Genomic DNA, 22210 nt, shown 5'->3' on the forward strand with positions numbered 1-22210 from the left:
ATTTGATGGCTCTAGGTACCGTTGTTTTCTCAGTGTAAGAAACATTCATGCCGAATTTTCATTATTTAATTTCTTTAAACGTAGTACAGGGCAATAATATTTGGTGGCAACAATTTAAAAAGTGATACACCGTTTATGGTGAACAAACCCAGAATGTCATTTCGAGACTAATAGCCCTTCTGGGCTAATGCTCCTTTGGGCTGGAAAAAAAAGTGCTTATTCTAGTTGTTGATTATGATATTTCTCCAAATTGTTATTTGTAAAAGTACTTTGTTTCTTTTGCACTAATATTGGTTATAAGAAACAGATTCCAATTCCTTGCTAATTTTTTTCTAATCATGAAGAGACTGTGTATTCATTGGTTATTTAATAGTGTCATAACAATAAATTAAAATAACTACCATAATAGATTTTTATCTGTAATGTAATTTTTAAATTCATTCTACAGAAAAATTTTGATTCTGCATAAAATATCTATTTCTTAAAAATCAAGTCTTTTAATGCTTCAAACTGTGTAAAAATATTCTTAAAATTGCAAAACTATTTTCTTCTGGTGTGTATGAAAGAGAAAGTTATGCATGGAAAACAAAGATTGCTTCTGAATACATATTTTATTCATTTATTGAAACATTAAATGTCTTAAGATACAAAAATCAAACTAATAATATATCTGTTTTTAAAATTTAGAATGCTGAGTTTGCAACTAGGTATTTCTGTTGTCTATTTAGGGTAAATTATGTTTTTGTGTACTTTTCTAATAGGAGCATCAACCAGAGATATACCTGAAAAGTTAAATATATGAATACATACAAAATGTAAAATAATTACAATACTTTGCAATAAACAAAACTTATATCAACAAATAAAGTGATTTTGCAGGTTTATTCAAACGAAATGATATTATTTTACATGTTTAATATAAAGTATGATACTATTAATATTACAAGGTGGTTCAAATATGAGCAGGATTTTTTTTTAACCAAAACCTTTATTGTGAATGAATGAGTTGAACATGTTACTTTTTGACGTACTCCTCTCCAGAATTGAAACATTTTTGCCAGCATTCTTAAAGCATTTTCATGCTTTTTTCATAGATGTTTTTCATCTGACTGTGAATCCACTCCTGAGCATTAGCGACAATGGCATTGTTATCCATAAACTGCATGCCTTCCCAAGTGGTGTTTAAGCCTGGAACTCGATTATAGTAATGGACCCACATTTCATTGGCAGTCATTATGGACTTACAAAATACATTCTTGTTCAAACTGCTGTATGAGAGAAATACCAGTTTGCATATACATCACTTTGTTCTCATATGCCAACATGCATGGAATCCACCTAGCATACACCTTGCTAAGTGCAAATGTTTTCTCACAATGTCGCTGCATTACCAACACTAATTGAAAGCATCAATGCTGGTTCGTTGATAGTGATATACCTGTTCTCATGAATAACTGCATTCACGTGATCAGTGTTTTCGAGGGTGATTATATTCTGCACACAGTATGATCCCTCAGTGAAGGACTTACCCTTCAAGTGCTTGGTTCCTAGAGACAAAATATTTCCCATACTGTGCTTCGAGTCTGACACATTTCAGGAGATGACATTTTTTTTTCAAATGAGAAATATTATCACAAAATGTTGTTCCATACTCCTAGGCCGTTGCTGTTCACTCATCACTCTGCAACACATAACTAGGGAAATTTTATTCTGCATTAGAGGTAAGGTGAGGGGATATTGCTTGTGCTTACCCAAGGACACAACACTGTAGATAGGTAGTATTTAGTGACAGCAATAGTGCCAATGATATATGAAACCTCGTGTAGAAATTATGCATAGCTAAGGAAATTTTCAAAGTTCGTTATGAAATTATACAAAATAGCATCTGTATTGTTGCTGGATTAACCACGTTCTTGACAATGGCTTGGCATTTTGCAGTTAGCTACTAAATTTATCTTATACTATATGGGTTCCTGCCCAATGGAGATACATCCAGGATGTTATCCATGTGTCAGTTCTAAAATCCAGTTACAATGACATATTCAAATAGACATTATAGTTGCCACATACAAGGCAAAACTCTCATTATTGTCTAGATATTTGCCACATAACAAGTGATTCAAGGGGAATATCTTACAATACAATATCTATTTGCATTCTATATGAGTTTCATAAAGTTCTCTCTGCAAAATTTTCTTTGTGTTTTCAGATTTTAATAGATAAATGAATTAGGGAAATTTATAAAATGAAATATTGGTACAGGTCTTCCCCCCTTTCTTTTTTTCTAAAAACAGATTGTTCTTCTGAAACGTTTTGTAAGCCAAAATAGCACAAGGCAATGAACAACTGTACCATTAATTTGTGTAAGAGAAATAACAATAAAATTATGGATAGTATTATAAATCCCAAATAAGTGTTCTGAAGTGGGAAGACTGCTAGCATGTTTGAAAGTTTGTAGAAAATGTGATATGTTAAGCTGAATTGCTGGAACTTCAGTAATACATAGACAACTTGGTAGTGAATTATGCCTCTCCGTGACAATGCCATGAACTTCCTGCTGTGATAAAGCATATAAATAGCAAATGCAAAGTGTGGCATTTCATACCCACATGCAGACTTGAAAACTAAACATATAAATTGACATGTGCCTGCAATATATTTAATCACAGTGCCACAATATTTGCAGTGACACATATAATAAATGTATCTGTGAGTTATAAGATTCTTGTGTGGTAAGGACATTCCTCGTAGGTTGCATGTGTGTCATATATGGCAGTGACTATTGCCTGAGTAGTGTGATATAAAATGTAAGCATGTTCAACCAGTAACAAATAGTGTTGTGGACTAATATTGTGGGATTAGCCAAATGGCTTGCAGTCCTCTTCTGTTACAAATATTAGTGATGCAGTAGTGTCCAACAAACAATATGATTCGAATATACTCTGACAAGCATTTTTGTTAGGAAATTTGTGTTCCTCCTTTGCGGCTGTGCTGAGCCGAAAAAAGTAAAGCATATAATCCTGCAGCAGAATCCAAGAAATGAGGTGAAGACTGTATGTCCTCCCGATGTGCATTATTGATGTGGCCAACAACCGTGAAGCATTTCAGTGTGATGTGGCGATTTCAAGGTATGGAAACCTACAGTAAAATATAGCTATGGAAGACTAGATTCTAAAAGGAATCTAGCACAGTATCTCGGATAATTTACTACGCCGCCAAGTACCTGCCTAACTAAGTAAACTGTCAAGTAGATTCAACTCATGTTGTACCAATCAAGTACATTCATTTGTTATTTATCATACAGTTTTATTAACGTGTCATAGTCATACATGATATGTTCATCTGTTTCCTTAAACCCAAGGAAAGTAACCATTAAATTTATTGTTTTCAACTTACAGCAAGGTACTTAACTCCTTTGGTAGAGAACCACATTTTACACTACTCTTAAGAACCTCAAAAATCAAAACAATTTTATGCAGGAATTGTTTACCTTGCCAGAGCAATAAAATTTCTTAGTATCAATTGCATGAAATTTAAGGAAAATTTAAGAAATATAAGTCAAAGTTCAGCAAGTCAAGACGAGAAAATTGGGTGGACACCAGAATTTCACCGTTGTTTGTACAAGTATAATTCTACCTTATTAACATCACAGCTCCAGTCCAATTTTGATGGGCAACGCTCCAGGGAAAAGATCTGAGGGTCTTCCACCCCTCTTCCTACTACCAAACCACCTGAAAAGGTAATCGGCTGCTCAGTATTTTAAGTGCCCTCATGCCGCACAGACACTGTACACTTATAAACACCCATGCCTTCTCTTAGATTTCAATCTGGGTCTAACAATATAGCAGCCAACATCGCTAGCTGTATTACCAACCAGGGCAGCTAAAAACAAAGTGGTAGAATTTCTGCATCATATGTATATCAAATTTTAGAAGACAAGATGACTATGGTATGCAATTCACTACTGACATTTCAAGAAAGGAGCCACTGTCTCAAGCTTAAATCTGGCACTTATTTTCCATCACATCTTAACCGTCTCTTTGTTCTGGACATTAACTTTATTTTTGTTTGTATGTATCTTGATGTGAGAGGATTGCTCGATTAGGTTCGTGAAATTCATTACGGCTAAATGGTTATAAGCACCTGTCGTTGACCTGGCCTTGGGCATTTTACAGGCGAGAGTACAACACTCACCCAATTCCTTCTCAGTTCTGAATGAAAACTGCCTGGGGGGACTGTATCGTATGTATCTTGATGTGAGAGGATTGATCGATTAGATTCGTGAAATTCATTACGGCTAAATGGTAATAAGCACCTTGTCGTTGACCTGGCCTTGGGCATTTTACAGACGAGAGTACAACACTCACCCAACTCCTTCTCAGTTCTGAACGAAAACTGCCTGGGGAAACTTTCTTACCATGAAACCTCTGAAAAAGACTTTCGGCTGAACAATATTTTAAATGTATACTGCAAAGACACTATACATTTATGAACTTCCATGCCTTCTCCGGGATTCAAACTTGAGCCCAAGGCTGTACCAGCCAGCTTCCTTACCATCATGCCAACAGAGGCCACAAACTTTACTTGTGTGAAAAATTTTCAGAACACTATAGAAATTCATATAGAACACTAGAGAAATTTTTATAGATCTCTATCAGTCTCTGTACTGTGTGTGTGACATATGAAGTGTTCCTACCTGTGAGTTCTAGTGCCAGAATTATCTATTCGTTATGTAAGCATCAACTTTGCTCTCTGCCTTGCCTTCTTCTACCCGTATTACTAAGTAGTGGAGTAGTATATGACATTTTCAGCTTTATGGCGGGGTAACGCGATCTCTGTTGGCAAATGAATGCTTCAAATCTGAAAGATACACATCCTGGTCTATGGCTGCAAATATAACGGGCGCGAGCGCCATTCTATGCCCCTTGTTGTAGGGGGGGGAAGGGTGATCAATTGCAAAATGACACAGTTTGCACATGCTGTTTTGTTCATGCGCTTGATCACCTCCGAAAGTTTCACGGCGATTGTCGTAGGGAAGTCCGATAATCTTCTGGTTAGTAAATAAGTATTTTAATATACAAGTGCAGATGTTGTATAGTATAATTTTATATTTTAATCTTTATTTATTGTATCTATTTATGTATTTATATGTTTATTTCTTGATATTTAATCTTTATTACGTAATTATCAAAATTCTAAAATTTTATTGTATTTTATATATAACAACACAGTTGGTAGATGACTTCACCATTTGAGCATAAAAGCTGAATGTCTTAAAGGCGGTGCAGCTGCTCATCTGATGGTAAATAAATAAATATTATTGTCCACAAGGGCAGATGCAGCCTAAAAATGAAAAGACATAAAGCGAGGATTTAACATGTATTGAACTGTTACAATGAGAAGTGGAAATGCCCCATTTGGAGATTTTTTTTAAGTGCTAATCTTTGTCAAGTACTAATATTTACACGATTCATCAGGCAATTGGAAGAAAAATGTGTCTAATTTACTAATAATGGCTAATCCATTAAAACACACCTCATGTCAAATATGAGAAATAGGTATGCTATTTTTCATTGATAATCTCATGGAAATGTTCTGGTAATTTAACATATTAAAATTATCTTTACCTTCTGGTACTGCACAAAATGGCTCTTTTGGCATCCATCTGCCATCGATGAGACATTCGTAAGTTTGGACTGGGGTATTCTCACGATCTTCGTAACTTTCACATTCTATGTCGCACTTGGTTCCAACTTTCAACTTGTTCGTTACGCAACTTAGTCTTCCTGGTGTCTGGAGTTCCAAAGTGCAATCAACAAACGCTAAAAAGATATAAACACATGTGAGTAAACTATTCTTAAGAGAAGGTACAGTTTAAAATAATGAATTAAAATACTGTAGAATTTGATACGAAATTAAAATAAAACGTTCAATGACATTCCGAATCTCTCATAGCTAAACTAAGCAGAAAGAAGATGGGATCATGGAAATATGCAAGAGAATAATGATGGATTTATGTTTAGATCTAAAAATAGCTTATCAACTGAACAGCTGCGTACGAAGACTCTGAAGATCTTGCAATAAGAAGTCATTAAGTTACTTAAATTTTCAGTATTATCTACATTTTGCTTAATCATAACCATCCCTAATTTGTATAATATTAGTATATTTAGAACGATTTTGCTGATTTCAATTTATTTTCTAAACCGAGAAACTATAAGATGATTAGTTGATATGTTTTATTGTACATTGGCCCTTTCGAAATTTTTATCAAATCCCTTCATTTTAATCATTTGCTTTGTAAAACAGATACACGAAAATTAAAAATTTTAAGCATCTAAACATAATTAATTTTGACATCTGGTTAAAAGTATCATATAAGATTGTTGCCTTAATTATTATTTAATTAAGAGTAAAGCCTAATAATTTCCTTCCCTAAAAACTAATATATCCGGTTGCCGTATTTATGCATGGGGTGTCAAAGAGAAGGACAGACGTGAAATATTTCTTTTGGAAAACTGTGAATTCCAACCGAAACCATCAGTACCGAAGTGAAGAAAGCTTTGTAATGATCCTATTTATTATATTATCCTATTTCATATATTAATTATTGTATCCTATTTATTATTTTATAGTGATTTATTAATTTTTATCAGCAAAAATTATTCTGTAAATATTTTCTCGATTAAAGAAGGTAGTAAAAAGGAACTTAAGACCAAGATAAACTAAACTGAATACAGATGTATGGTTAAATCTTTGCTGTTTGGAAAATATTACGGTTATATTTTAATTCAAATAAAAACATTTTAAATGTTTCCCTGTCTTTGATTTCAGCATTTCAAGGTATAACATAAATATTTGGTTTCGTTTCGAATTACAGCTATTATACAAAGAAACATTTAATATCTATTTCATAAATAAAAGTGTAATGTACATATATTATTATTATTATTGTCTTGTAGATAAAACCTTTCATTGAAATGAGTTAGATAACATTATTTATCCCAGTTCGGCATTTGAATCACGTTACCAGTTTCGTCATAATAGCTATTTGTTGCAACTTAATCTGAATTTCGATATAAAAAGTCTGATGTGTACACCACATGACATCCTTGTACGGAATATTAAATTATACGCATTTTTTTCTGTTTACCATAGCGACACTCTGGCGCTAGGTTCACTTAATAGTTATTATATTTCGTTCATATTATAACTCATAATGCACACAATTTATATCATTTAAAGAATAGAATTATCTAATCGTTGCCACATGTTCTATTCAAATACTATAATAAAGCTAGAATGATGCATAAAAGAAATTAAGCAAACAAAACAAAAAAGAAACAATTTTTCACAGACGATTGAGTATTTCTCATTCAATTAATTCAGTTCTGACTTCGCGAGAAGGCAAAAATACATAAAAACTCAAAATATCAATATTAAAAATTACGAAGTAAATCTTAAACACTTATTTATTTTCTCGAAAAAATTTCAGAAAGGATTAAGCATGATTTAATTGGCAATAATAAATGAAGGCGTTATCTTTGTTGTTGCGAAGCTAAGTTTCTCTAGATTGGCCACAAATCCACTAGTCTGCTGTTTCAAATGTAAACAATCAATGGCCGCCATCAAAAAAAAAAAAAAAGGCATAGCGGCACTTAACAACTTTAAAATTGTTGATAATTCTCAAAATATTGCATACAGATTTACTAAAGGCATAAAAACCTTAACCGGAAGATAAAAACAACATAATACAATCATTTTTAAAGCAAAAAATGTACAATTTACAAACATATGCCAGTAAAGAAACTGAGATCACTGAGTCGGGTAACAGAGTGGATATATATGTAAATATATTTATATACGTTTGGTGCGGCCGATTGCAACCAAAATACGAGCTGCACATCTACATGTTATAGCAGTCCTATATAAAAAATTTCAACGTTCTGAGGCTACTCGTTTTTGAGTTATGCGAAGTATGTACGTACGTACATACGTTCGTACAGACGCCACGAAAAATTCTCTTCAGAATTCATTTTAATGCAGTTTTATAATTTTTTGGGAGGAAAAGAGTCTTTTATTCTGTCCTTCGTACAGATATCACGCAAAAAATTAATGTATTGGTTAAATTGTATTCGATAGCAGTCAAAATGGATATTTTCGTTGAAATATGCTGCCTGAAACTTTTCGAGATTACAATACTTCCTTTTTACTTCGTACAAGGAAGTAATAAAAATAGAATACTATCAAACGTTAAAATATCCATTAAGCCTTTCGCGTCGACTGTAACGCATACGTGCCAGCAAGAAACGCACTCATTTCCCGGACATCCCAGCATTCCGCTGGCGTGTCAGAGAGTTTTCTCGTTCACCCCCGGCTGTAACATATTCGTGCCTTTATTGTGGAACGTTTTAAAAATCACTAGATGGTGTCCTGTGTCCATTACTTTTGAACCGAATATAGTTTTAGGATTCCTGACTTTCAATATGATCACATTCTGCGCAATTTTGGTGTCAATTGTTGCCATGAGCCAGATTTAGACTTGATAAGGCCCTAAGCTGTTTGAGATATGAGGCCCTGTATAAGTGTGTTATAGTACATTTTAATACTACTTATACTATATTTTTCTTTGTTTGCGGTTCCCCTAAGCTATAAGCTATAACTTGTGTAGCTTATACGTAAATCGGGCCCTGGATGTTGCAGGGGAGGAGAGAATGTGTAATGTAAGCAAATTCGGGTCTTTAAACTCGCCACGTGATGTAAACATTCGCGTTTCTGATATCCCTTGCAATCTCTTTTTTTTTTTATTCTTTTTTTTCCCCTTTTGCTACCATATAGGGTCTCTTAGGTGTACAATGTGGTGTTCTATTACGCTTTGGATTGCTTTTATAGCTCATATTTCGCGTACTTCCCTTTTTATTTCAGAAAGCTTTGATTTCAGTTTCTTACAGCTAGCAAGTATTATTAGACGAAGGACATACTCGCATGGTAAATGAGCCAGTTAGTGACATGAAAGAGAGCGACGAGGATATTTTTAGTGATTCTCATTCGACATCTTGTCAGAAACTAAGCTACTACTCGCTGAGTGTCTGCCTTCCAGTTTAGTATCCAGTTTTAGTATTTTGTCTGCCTTCCAGTTAGGTGAAAGATTTTTTTACTTCTTCTTGTAAATAGTCTTTCTTGTATTTTTTATTAATTTAAATAGCTATTGATGTATTTTATCAATTTCATATTTAGAATAATTTGAATAGCGCTTCTGGAAATTATTTCTCGAAGTAAGCAATTTTTTTCATATATTTTCATATAAAATGAAGGAAAAAGATTATTAAACGCTAATTTTAACATATATGATAGCTTATGTAATAATCTAAAATAGTACCAAAAATTAGGACGCTAGGACATAATCTTTTTTTGTTTGTGTGCGTGATTTTTTTCTTCTTCTAAAGTTAGGCTTAGCTGACCCAAACCCTATCTGTTGCGACGATTCCTATGGACTCCCATCTGTCCCGAGCGAACGTCTTAAAAACAAAGGCGCACCGTGTCGAAAGGGTTTACAGACTTTATTACTTTGGTGGTCCTTTAGCGCACATTTCCGACAGCGGGTAAGGAAAAATTCTAATTAGAAACCTTTCTTAAGCACTACCGGTTCAGTCGCATACCTAGGTTCTTTCGATAACGAAAGGGAAAGACTGATTCAAACGATTTCTTATAATTGGCTAATCTTGGGGGGGGAACTAGAAAGAAGAAGGGGGATAGCAAGGAATGTCTCTTCCCATTAAACAAGTTTTTCAAAGCAAAAGTGTGCCATTTAGGAGGAATAAATGTGATGCTCGAAGGGCGTTGCAAAATGAAAATAGTACGAATAAAATAGTAATGATGAACCCCTTAACGTTTTCCCTAATTCTTGGAACACTTATAATGACGACATTCTTTCGTATCTTTTCACTCATATTGGGTACTTCGTGTCGAAATTCTAGTTTGTTTCTAGAATGGACCACGTGCCAGAGAATACGAAATAAGTATTCTTCTTCTTTCTTTGGATTCATTGATGTTGGTGTTAAATAATCACGTGCATTGGTCTATAACTCAGATTTCAAGAATTTGATTTGCCATGGAATCTATAAGCAAAGGAGTAATGGCAAAAGAAACAAAAATGATAAAGAGACCAGTGTTGGGTGAGTGAGGTAAGATTTGTTAGCGAAAAATTTGAGGGCAAGAGTTTTATTTAGAAGCACACACTCTGGAGGAGCATTCAAATAAATAAATAAATAAAATAAAAAGCAACGAAAATTCCAAAACAGTAAAGCTGTGGAAGCTAAACGATTGATCCCCTTTCTCTTTGATTGAAATTGACATGTGCATACGATTTTCTTCTAAATGGTTCTCTGCATCAACAAGAAATCTAAACCTGCATTCAGAAATTTTCACTTCATAATCTTCGAACAATTTGAGTCAGACATAATGCGTCGTCCAAATCAATTTGGGGTGAAGCAGCAGATCTTGAGTTTGGATTAAAAAATATATAAGTTTATGTTTTACGTTCCGAAGATGTTTTACTACCTGGACTATAGATCCAGCTTGCTGGATGTTAAAAGCTGTGAAAATATTTTGCACAAGGCTATATTTTTCAAAATTAATTTATCAGAAACTACTGATGATGATGATGATGTACTGAATTAAGCTAGCAAAGAGATTTCTTTCCATTCAAGTCTTTTATATTGGAATTTAATTTGAAGACTACATCACAGTTGATGAAAATTTACGTACGTAAGAAACAAGCCTGGAAACAGAAAGACTATATAAAGATAATTATAAGATGAAGATAATTATGATATATAAAGATAATTATGATGATGAAGAGAAGAAAACATTGAAGAAAACCTACAAACAGAAAACTGCGTGGAAAGCAAATATGCATTAAACAGCTAAGATGCTCTGAAATGCACTGAAGGCAGTTGAAAGTTACTTCTTGAGCCTTTGAGACTCTGATGGATTCGTTATAACTAACAAAAACTTCATGTAAAACTTCATGTCGATAGAATAAGTTACAAGGATATTTAAATAACAACGAATTATTGCGAGAGATTATTTTTAATAATATAGTACAATGTCTACAGATGTATGTTCGCCACAGTTCCTTAAATAAAGTCAGGAAGTAAGTTATTTTTCATTTAATTTACGTATTTTTTATTTTATTTATTCTTTTTCATGTTTACTGACTCTTATTTAAATTAGTTATAAATAATGTTTTTTTTTTTTTTTTTTTTTTATATTGTCTTATTTTTGGATTCGTCTTGGAATAGCCCTAACTTCGCTTATGTGCAAGTCAATTTCTTTCCATACAAAGCTTCATGAGACTCCGCTATGAGATTTTTAACTGTACTTTAAAAGCATTTTTAAAGAAACAGACATTGGAGAATTAATTTTTCCATTCTACATTTGAATTAAAATATCATAATTCAAGTTCATATATATATATATATCATTACTATATTCTCAATTCAAATATTATCACTCATGTTCATATGTATCATTTATCTACATTCTGAGCTGAATTTCTGAAATAATATACCATCTCTACAGTCTGAATTAAAATATCATCACTCACGTTCGCATTCTTCGAATGGTTTTGACCATCTATTATCGCTCGATGAACAAGATGAGGTTCGTTTTATTCCGTCTGGAAATGTGTACCCAAAAACGCAATACGAAATACAGATCCTGCAAAAAAGAATTATAATTAAAAATGTAATGTTATGAAATAAAATTAAAGATTAATATTATCTTATTACATCTATTTGCATGAACTTAAGCTATTTTTGTAAATATAGTTAATCTCCATTTTGTGATGATTTAGTTTATGACAAATTAGGATTGGCTAACTTACGAATTATGCCAAAATGAGGGCGAATCGCATTTTTAAAATTTAAGTTGTGAAGAAAGGCTAATACATTTTTGAGGGAAAACACAGCCATAAATTTGCGGCTTTAACAGTTCGACTTGGGCCCACCAGCGGCCGAGCGGCAAAAGCAGTTGAACACTGACAGTTCGAGTCCCGGCGGCATAATTCAGAAGTGCACATCAGTATCGCCACTGAGGGAGAGGTTTCAAAAATGGACTAAGCTTCTATTTCTCTTGTGACGCTTAATCTTTGAAATTGTTCATATGAGAGCATGTTGTTGTTTACGTTTTATTTTGCATTTCTTTCACAGTTATAAATGTATGGCGCATAAATGCTGCTATCATTTCAGTAGAAAATCGCATAGTGCTTTCATTTTGTAAATTCATTTAATCGACAACATATAATTTTCGCGAATCTTATCACGCATTGATATTCGGATTAATGTTCGTGGCATATTATCGCTCTTTGTATACAGAAAATGACTCAAGCTAAAATTAGCCTAGAATATTATGCATTTACTAACACCTGTGGATTAAGAGGATTCAAGTATATACTTTTTATTGAGTTGAGGATAACTGGAAATATTAAAATGTGTCTAGGATTTTCCTAATTCAATGCTTTCATTCCTTTGATTTTGAAAACGTAAGATTCAACGTATATATTGTAACTGACCTGATTATACATATTATTAACATTAAAAGTTATATATGAACAAATTAAATCTATTCGTTGTGAATATTATGCATTCATTCTGTTTGAAGAGTATTTCTTGTGCAAGCAATACATTTAAGAGTGAACAGCTATTAATGTGAAATTTAACACATTAAATGTGTAGGAATGCAAATTAGGAAAGTTCACTTTCAATGAAACTGTGCATTGCCTATTATTATAGAACATCTTTCCCATATAGACTGCAATAAAAAACGTAAAGACTTTTTTTTATATATATAATTAAGCTTATATTTATCTACGATGCTTTAATTATTGTGCACAGGAAATCGCGTGGCAAAACATTTTCAACTATCTTGCTTAAAGACGGCAAAGATAATGTGAAATGACAGAAATATTACTAGAAGCCCATTGGTCCATTCTAGAAGCCACTCCCTCGGTGGCGATACAGATGTGCACTTACGAAATATGCATCCCGGCGAAAGGGCTGGCTGGCTTCATGTGCGTTTTCGTGGTTTTCCCCATGTGTAACCTGAATACAAGCCAAAATTCCCTTAAAAGAGCTCCACGGGGCATCCCTCCCTTTCCTTGTAGTGCCTAAGGGCGGAGCACGTAATAAGTAAAATAAATAAATAAATAAATAAAATGAGTTAAAAAAACAGTTCCACTTAAGTTCCGCTCTAATTGAAGAGTGCATCAGAAAGGAAATGATTTTATTAGAAGATCATATTATACACAGACTCTTAATAAATGTTTAAAGTTCTTACTTTTGACAACGTAATTTGATTGTTTGGTTTCGTTATTTAAGCGCCTACGCTTTTATTATTAATGAAATAAACTTGTACATGAATTTTATAAAGAGAATTATTTAATTTTTTGATCCCATCAAACTATATGATAAATTATTTTTCCACTTTTAGTTCATTAAATATTTTGTGAGCTTTTAATAAAACCTTATTTTATAAAAATTAATTATTTTTACTATCATCACTTTAGTCTCAGCGACACGCTATCAATGAAATTATTCAATGGAAAATATATATTTTTCGATAATGAATAGTCATTCTTTTACTTCGAAAAACTGTTTGCGTCAAATGATAGAAAAAAAGGCCAGTGGGTTTTGCCAAAAAATTAGAATTTTTGTTAAAAAACTCAAATTTAATTTAAAAGATTATTTTTCTATCTATCTGATCGTGAAAATAGTAAATTTCTGAGATTTTTAGTTTGTTTGTTAAATAAAGATATGCACGAAAAATCTTCATTAAATTAAAAAACGAATTAAAAAAAATATTTAAAAAAATTAATCGAATTAAAAAAAACAATTTACCAAGGGAGTTTTAATTTATTATGGGAGTGTATAGTTATCCATAAACACTGTATTTACAAAGTTTGAACTTCGATAGCAACGACAAACACCATGAGTGAAATAAATAAAAAAAAAAGCTTTTTCACTTTTCTAAAATATTGTTACGAGCATACAGGTTCGTTAGGGATTGAATGCACATAGAACCGATGATAGCTTGATCAAATTTATTTTACCCAAAGAAACATTTTACACTTCTGGAACTTTCACATAAGTGCTCATATATCTAGCTCTTCAAGCCTCAAATAAGTAAATGCCAAGTATGTTAGAATAAATGTAGTAAGCCTCTCTCGTATGTTCCGTGCAATGAAAATGAGGCCATGAAACGTCTCGATATGACGTCACGACTTATCATGGCCTCTGCCACAGGTGGACTTCTGGTTGCTTTTGTTTACACTGTAATCTGTGTTATCTACATGTTATCTATTCATAACTGAATGTATGTGTCTACATGTTAGCTAAGTAGTAGTCCACCCTTCTTGAGGCTCTTGCAACCGTTCTTCCAAGAAAATTCATGGACAAGACACTAACAACATGTTAGCTATTCATGTCTGTCTGTTTATTATTAATTTTTTATACTTAATATATATGATTTTCTACTTAATACATAGAAAAATCACATGGATTGCAAATAACTGTTTCAAATTTAATAAAATCTAGTCACATGAAAAGGTAACCTAGAAAAACAGGGAAAGTATCAACAGTACTTTTCGCATATTATGCCTAAAGACACTTTCTGAACCTCCGTACGCTGATATATATTTCAAAATCAGTGTAATTTTATTTAACAATATAATATTTCGTAGTCTTACCCATACGCTGTATGGCGGCCATGAGAAGTTGTGATGTCATGTTGTTGACATTTCTTTGGCTTAATTTTTATGACATCATGATTATTCCATTTATTCTAACCTTCTTGGTAAACTCGCACACTGACCTCCCAGTACTCTCAATACTCTGCGCTAAATTTTGAACTGATCTTTGAAATAAAGTGAAACTAAAGCTCTTTCCGGTCTTATATATAGTCTTCCCCCGGCCGCTGAGAAATTTCCAGCGCCTTCGATACCTCGAAACTGCTAGAAGGGATGTGCAATTACAGTTACATAGGAGCTGATACAGTCACAGTTATACAGGGATCGGACCAGTTACAGTTGTACAGAGGTAGGACCAAAATGTGACCAGATGGTACCTTAGCCACTTTTGGCGATTTCCCGCCAAATTTGGCCACATCGCCAGCTCGGCGATATCTCACTAGATTCGTGAAATAGCCATTCACATTGATGTTAAATGGCACATTACCTCTGTAAACCTATTTTTCCGGAGATGCTTTGTTTTCTCGAGGTCTTTCATCTTACAAGACATACTACAATTTAGGTATAATTTAATTAAAATTATTTACATATATACCAAATTCGTAACATTTTCCCCTTCCCAAGGACTGCATGTCCTAGGCAATACAATCCCTGGAGAGCAAACCATACTTGCAAATAAGGAAAATTAATGAAATACTGAAACAATAATTTGAATAAATAGCATACAATAAATAACATACTAAAACAATAAATAAATGATTGAATTTACGAATTTACATACACATAGGACCAGAGTTTTAGTTTACATTTTACATTATGCACACTATAGGAACTACGTACTATAAGCCATAGTAAGGGGTTAGACTGTCGTAAGGAACGAAATTTAGTTGAATTCGATTTTAAAATTAGAATTTGATGACTTACGGATCCGAACTACGACGTTAAGCCTGCTTAGAATTCTGCAAGGACCGTCTCAGGGTGACTGTAGTTTCGGAGAAAGTCCTTTTCGTAAAATCGGATTTCATAATCACACCATGTCACTTTCGCCGAAACGATGGCTCTAGTGTGGGATCGGGTCTTTATCTTCTCCATCTTCACGATGATTCGCTCTCGTGCAAAATTGTATATCATTACAAACCGTGCCTGGAGATCTTGCATGTACTCATCAGGTGATGAAGGCGTCTTCGGAGGGCGACCAAACAACAGATCACAAGGCAGACAAAGACCGAAGAGCATCTGAGATGGCGAATAGCCGGTAGTCTCGTAGATATCACTGCGATAGGCCAGTAAGCATAGTAGAAGTAATTTCTTGTCCCAGTCCTGATGGTTTCTGGAAAACGTCGATAAGAATTCATTTAGGATGGTTCGATTAAAACCTCTCTATCAAACTATCTGACTGTAAAGGTGTCGTTTGGGTTTTGTCTATGCCGAGTAGTTGACAGAGATCTTTAATATAGCAAAGAAGAAATTCCTTCCTTGATCAGAATGTATCTGAATAGTCACTTGAAGTCAGGATTGTCTCAGATGTTAAAGCCTCTTTCAGTTTATAAAATGCATCCTCACATTCTTTTGTTCACAAGAACGATTACCTGCTGTCAACCAGTTTGCAAAGGGCTCTTGAGATAGAAGAAAAATTCTTCACAATTCCCTTATACTAAAATGCCACTGGAAACTTCTCAGCTGATGGAACTTGTAGCGACGTCTCCAGTCTTTAACTGCCTACTCTTTATCCGTACACACACCTTCGGCAGAGGTGACATGTTTGACGTAAGTCACTTCCTTGTCCGACGTAAGTCTTAATAGTTTACATCTGGCAAGCCTTAATTTTAGAGTGGTTTCCTAATATTTTCTAAATGCTGTTCATAACGTTTCCCGGCGATGATGATGTCATCCATCCAGGTGTATACGACAGGCTCCGTAGGAAAGACCTTTCTGCACAGTGTCCATGAGGCGTTCGAATTTTGCCAGTGCATTTGATAGCCCATGCGGCATCACCTTGAACTGCTAATATCCTTGTCTGATAGTAAATGCTCTCTTTCCTCGGTCATCAGCCTGTATGATCACCTGCCATCATCCACCCTTTAAATCAAGCGTTTAAAACCACTTGCTTCCAGAAAGAGTGTCCAGAATGTAGTCGTCTTTAGGAATATGATAGCTGTCTTTCTTCATGATATCGTTCAGTTGCGACAGTCAACGCAAAATTTAATTGAATCGTCTTTCTGAGCAGGGCGATGACCAGGTCGCTTTTCTGACCAGGACTTGGACCATCGACGCCCGCTATCTCTTCATTGCGTATAATTCGACGATCAGTTTTATTTTTAAATATAAATAACTAAATGATTTTTCCTGGTCAAGAAGAACATTATTTTTGAAATTACGTGGTGAGCTATTAATAGCTAAACCAGAGGGTTCTCAACCTTTATTGCCGCCCCATGCGCCCCTTTGACCATTGCTAAAGGATCATTGCCCTCCTTTCCCAAACTCAAAAAATACATGGGCATTTAATTAGATTTGCCGGTACAGCAGGAAACAGGTGGCGTTAGGTTGACTGCTTTCCCCCTGAAATTATGAAATTTCTCCTGGGGGAAATAGCCCCCTGGTCGAGAACACCTGAGTTAGACTAATAATTTCTAACGCTGTCAATACGATGCAAAGAATATAAGTACATTTTAATTATTGTGGTGTATTGGTGTATTGAGAATACGGCAAAGCACACTAGGGCTATCTGCGTAAGGGAAGGGATGCCTTCGTGGAGGACTTTCTAAGGGAAACTGGCTCGTATACACATTACACATGGGGAAAACCACGAAAACGCCAATGCAGCCAGCCTGTTCGCGGGATTCGAACCTCGGGCCGAACTACCAGTGTTTAGCGATTTTACCCCTCGGCCACTGGTGGGCTCTTTTAATTATTGTATTATTGTAGTAGTTATGTAAATATTTATGAATATAACTATCAGCCTTCTTCCCTATTCTGTTCAACGATTGCTATATGTTATTTTATTAAAAAATTTTTTGTCAATATTACTGTGCCTGTGACAGAATGTGGTCTGAATATTGGAAGACAGTAAGTGTATATCATCACGTTATTCCACGTCTGTTTTGATATCATTAAACCAAATGAGAACGAACGGTAAACGACGAGAAAAATATCCTAAACAGCGATGAAATTTAAGTAAATTGATATAAATAGAGCTAGACACATATAAATAGTTATTTTAACAGTATTTTAATTAGGAAACTGCAGAAGTTCGTTTGTGAACTCTTCACAATGTTTTCAACGCGAAAGTTTATTTATGAATGTTTTATAACGCTCTTGGAAATTATTTGCTCGATACTGCTTCCCTGGTCTTGATATTCGAAAGCATTCTTCAGTGGCAGAGAACAACGTTTGTACAAAATTTTAGATTTAGGTGGAAAGCAATCTTAATTTCTCCTAAAAGATTTCAGGAATTTTTTTTTTTTTTTTTTCTAATTTTGAATTGTTGACAAATACAAACGGTCAGAATTACCGTTATTTACTGGTGAGGGCAGCCGAAATCCTCAGAGATGGCACTAACCGCCATCTAGCGACACACTCTTCTATTCTATTCGATCTAAATCTGCAAAATAAGATTATGACATAAAAACTGAAAAACATAGAAGACTAATGTGAACAAGTCACTGATTGCAGGCACCTGGACGTGAGCTCCATCCTGAATTGAATGTAATTGAAAAAATAGCACATACTTTCCATGGCTAACACGAAAGTCTGCAAGAACCGAAAGAAGGTCAGAACTTAATCTCATGATAAGGAAATGCTCGTATTAAGTCTTCGAATGCAATGTTACAAAATGCAAGGAAAATAACTGAATAAAAATTGCTTTTGAGATGTGGGAAAAGAATTAAGAGCTTATTAAGGCCAAAAGAGAGATTTTCATTGATAGACACGAAAAAAATCACCTAAGTTGTGATTTCGGGGGTAGAACTCTCTATCTTTTATCTTTTGCGTTAATCAAGGATTATTTTAGTCCAAAGGGACATTGATTTCCAGAAGGACTATTGATTTCGCTTTGGCATTTTGCGTTGATTCACTATAAACGTTGATTCACTTTTCAAATTGTTGCTACCAAATATTAGAGCCCTGCATTATATTTAAAGAAATTAAATAATGGAAAATCTGCGTAAGTGTATGTATGTTACTCTCATTGTGATAAAACAACGATACCTAGAGCCATCAAATTTTGAATAACGTACGTTTCCACCGAATATGGGCCTCTGGAAGCCCAAATTTGGAATTTGTTTTATTATCTATATCATATTTTGTAAACCTTTAACGATTTTTTGATTAACAAACTCAACTATTTAAAAGCGAGCAATGGCAACACTAAAAAAATTATCTCCAGCGCGCGGACTGTGTATCGGAAATTTTAAAGATATGCTCATTTAAAAATTATTTTGCAATATTGCTGTTCGACTGCATTTTATGGTTTAAGTGCGAAGAACATGATATTTAATAAATAAAAGTAACACACAAAACGTTAAAAAACATTGATTTTATTTATCTAAAATTTCATAAAAATAATGCTAAGATAAAGAATATGCGTTTCATCTCAAACTAACTTTTTTTCTTTCTGGATTTATTTGATTATGGCTTCTTCTTTTTACAGTCGGTTGCGATAATTAACAACTTCTTCATCCCACTACAAAAATTTCATTGCTTTCGGCACGCGTTTTTGTTTTCTTAAATAGGTCACTGTACATTTTCTTGGGTTGTTTTGCTTCGATTACTTCGTCAGTTTCAACATCGGTTTTGGTTTGATAAGGAAGTGAAGAAAATTCTTCAGCAGTGAGAATTTACGATTTTTCGATTTATGTTCTTTTTATCTGATTTTCTTGCGGTCTTCGAAGATTTTTCTTTCGTTTTTGATTTTCATATCCTTCACAAGCTCTGTATGAACTAACATGTCTTCGGAAGAAAAAATACATTTTGGCCATTCCATTTTGCGCGGATAGAAAAAAAAATCCTAATGAACATTTAACACATCTTGGGAGATAGTTGCACATATATTGTGAGTCCCCATATCGTAGAAATCGAAAGCATTGTGTCGGCTGGTTTCTAGGTTTCAATTTAGAAACAGTAACTCTTGAAGTTTAGCAGAAATTCTAAATTATAGACAGGTCTCTCAGTAGCTTAACATAGTAAACTGGCAGTTTAATCAGACTTTCTTTGTTTTCTCTAGTAAGTTATTTTATTTTGATGAAAAAGTATTTTTATTAACTAATTAGTCTTTTATTTCTTTCTCAGGACTGATATTCTTTATCACCACTCTGATTCTTCGTTTAGAATTTAGCATGAACGTGAAAAACGGGGTTCCTCTTTCTTAAAATGAAGAAGAAGTCAGTTGGGTAACAATTCTGCACTTATTAACAAATTCCAGATAAATACTTATTATTCCATTTATAATTTTCGCTTCTATGTTGTCATCTCCAACCGTCATCCTTATAGCAGATCAGCCGACAGTGATAACTATTGGTGGTGGCCTTTCGGGAGCTTCCGGATCTTTTTCAGTAAGTCTCCATTTCATTTTCATTTTCATCCGCTAACGAAAGTAAACAACATTTATTTTTATTTTCAAAGTCTTTCAGGAGGTTTCACAGTATATTGGGGCTCAATTCATTCATTTTCGTAGGAACGGCTCTGAAATCGTACAACTTTTCCACGTCAGATTTTCAATTTTTTTTTTCCTTAGAGATTTTTTGAGAGCCAGTGCTGTAGCTTTCCCATCTGTCTTGAATTTTCTCCTAGCAATAATAAACACAGCTTCATCCTTATCTGAGCCATCTGCCCAAAACTTCTTTGGTTCTGATAAATGCTCTGTTTGGGCGAGCATAATCGCATGAGGTTTGATATTATCGGCAAAGGCATTTGACTTCCTGTGTTTAGAAATTTCTCTCTATTTACATTATATTTTACATCTGCATGTAGTTCTAACTCTTCTGTTATGTAATCACAGTAAAATGTCTGCAGCGTCTTGTATCTTTCATGACATTCTTCCGGAAGAAGAAAAAGAAATAAAGCTGTTCGTCAACTTAATACCTCATTTGGCGACATTTCTTTGTTACTTTTAGCCTTATTTGGCCGTTTTAGCCTTATTTGGCGATTTTTTTTTAATGTGGCTAATTTAGTTTAAAAAATTTATTCAATTATAGTTTGATCATATGAATCGAATTGTTGATCGTAATGAACGATATATTTTCCATGCTTTCGTATCTAAACGAACCAGACCTCGGCAATTCGATAACAATATCCGAATGATAACATTAACAGCGATCCCATTTAAGAGGCGCGTCTACTGTACTGCTTACGAAAACGCTTGCATCCAGAATTCTATCCCAGGCTATAAAAAGCGTAAAGAGTGATACATTATTGATATGGCGCAATGCAACAGATAGACGTTAAGTTCAAACTAGCGCTTATAAAGAAATGAAAAAAAAAAAAAAGCTCCGGGTGTTTAAACACATAAAAAAGTGCACTAATTGAATTGATGTAGAGACATTAGATATTTTTTGAGAGCAAGAGAGATGAAAAATGAGCAGTTGCCCTCGCCGGGACTCGAACCACGGACCTCTCGAATACGCGCCGAGTGTGCTTACCACTACACCACGAAGGCATGCTAAGAAGACGGGAGGAATATCTTATACCTACACATTCTATGATTCGTCTATTTAACAGAGTAATCAATCCAATGTCATTTTTAAGTTTGCGGGTTTGATCAGCAATTTGGTTCTTCGATATAAAAGTTTCTAAAATCGAAAATTTTCGTTTTCGACAAGGCCACATTTTTGTATTCTGCACAGTGGTAAAATTTTAGCTAGAGTAATATGTAATGCAATATTTTGAGTTATAAATAACCGTTTTTTTATTTTATAAATCTTGCTCGCTACCCTTTCAGCCGACATCATATCGAATTTTCGGAACTCTACTGTAATTGCAGATCGCTCTTTATTTAATTAGATAATCAACAGATATAAGTGACGGATATTACCTTTAAAAATCTGACAACGACAACACGACTTCTTTATACGGCCTATTAAATTATGCGTATTTTTTCTGCACTTCATTTAAGCTTATTTCTTCAAATTATTCTACCTTAACCAATCGATTCCTAAAAGCAAGTTTAAAATGGCATCAAAAATTGCAAAGTTTGAAATTAAGTATCCGTTTAATTTTTGTCGTACGGGAGCCAAACTTCTTATATTTCTATTTTTTCAGAACGACAGAACGAGAATAAAACTTTCACAAATATAAGCACAGGGACCCGAAGACCACATTAAAAGTTAGATTTGATTATTTGTCAAAAATTAATTCTTTTCAAATTTGACGTTGCCCAAACATATTTTCGTTATTTAAAACAGTTTGTAACTGGAAGTATATGAGTGCGACCAACAATTGCGAAAATAAAGGCCGGCTTCAGACTTCAGA

General features: G+C 34.0%; 1 protein-coding gene across 3 annotated transcripts in view; it reads right to left on the minus strand.

The window, feature by feature from the left end:
* Positions 1-556: 556 nt before the first annotated feature.
* The window catches only part of LOC118199111 (uncharacterized), a 73845-nt gene continuing 52191 nt past the window's right edge, over positions 557-22210 (minus strand). For all 3 annotated transcript variants that reach the window (XM_085819835.1, XM_085819834.1, XM_085819836.1), the window contains 3 exons: positions 11609-11721; positions 5628-5822; positions 557-782 (listed from right to left, as the gene is read on the minus strand). In XM_085819835.1, coding sequence (XP_085675961.1) covers positions 721-782; positions 5628-5822; positions 11609-11721 — 370 coding nt within the window. In that variant the 3' untranslated portion in view covers positions 557-720. The remainder of the gene's footprint in view (positions 783-5627; positions 5823-11608; positions 11722-22210) is intronic.

The sequence above is a fragment of the Stegodyphus dumicola genome, chromosome 7, assembly GCF_044657685.1.
Source record: "Stegodyphus dumicola isolate Sdum_Otavi_A_Nest chromosome 7, ASM4465768v1".
Classification (NCBI taxonomy): Eukaryota; Metazoa; Arthropoda; class Arachnida; order Araneae; family Eresidae; genus Stegodyphus; species Stegodyphus dumicola.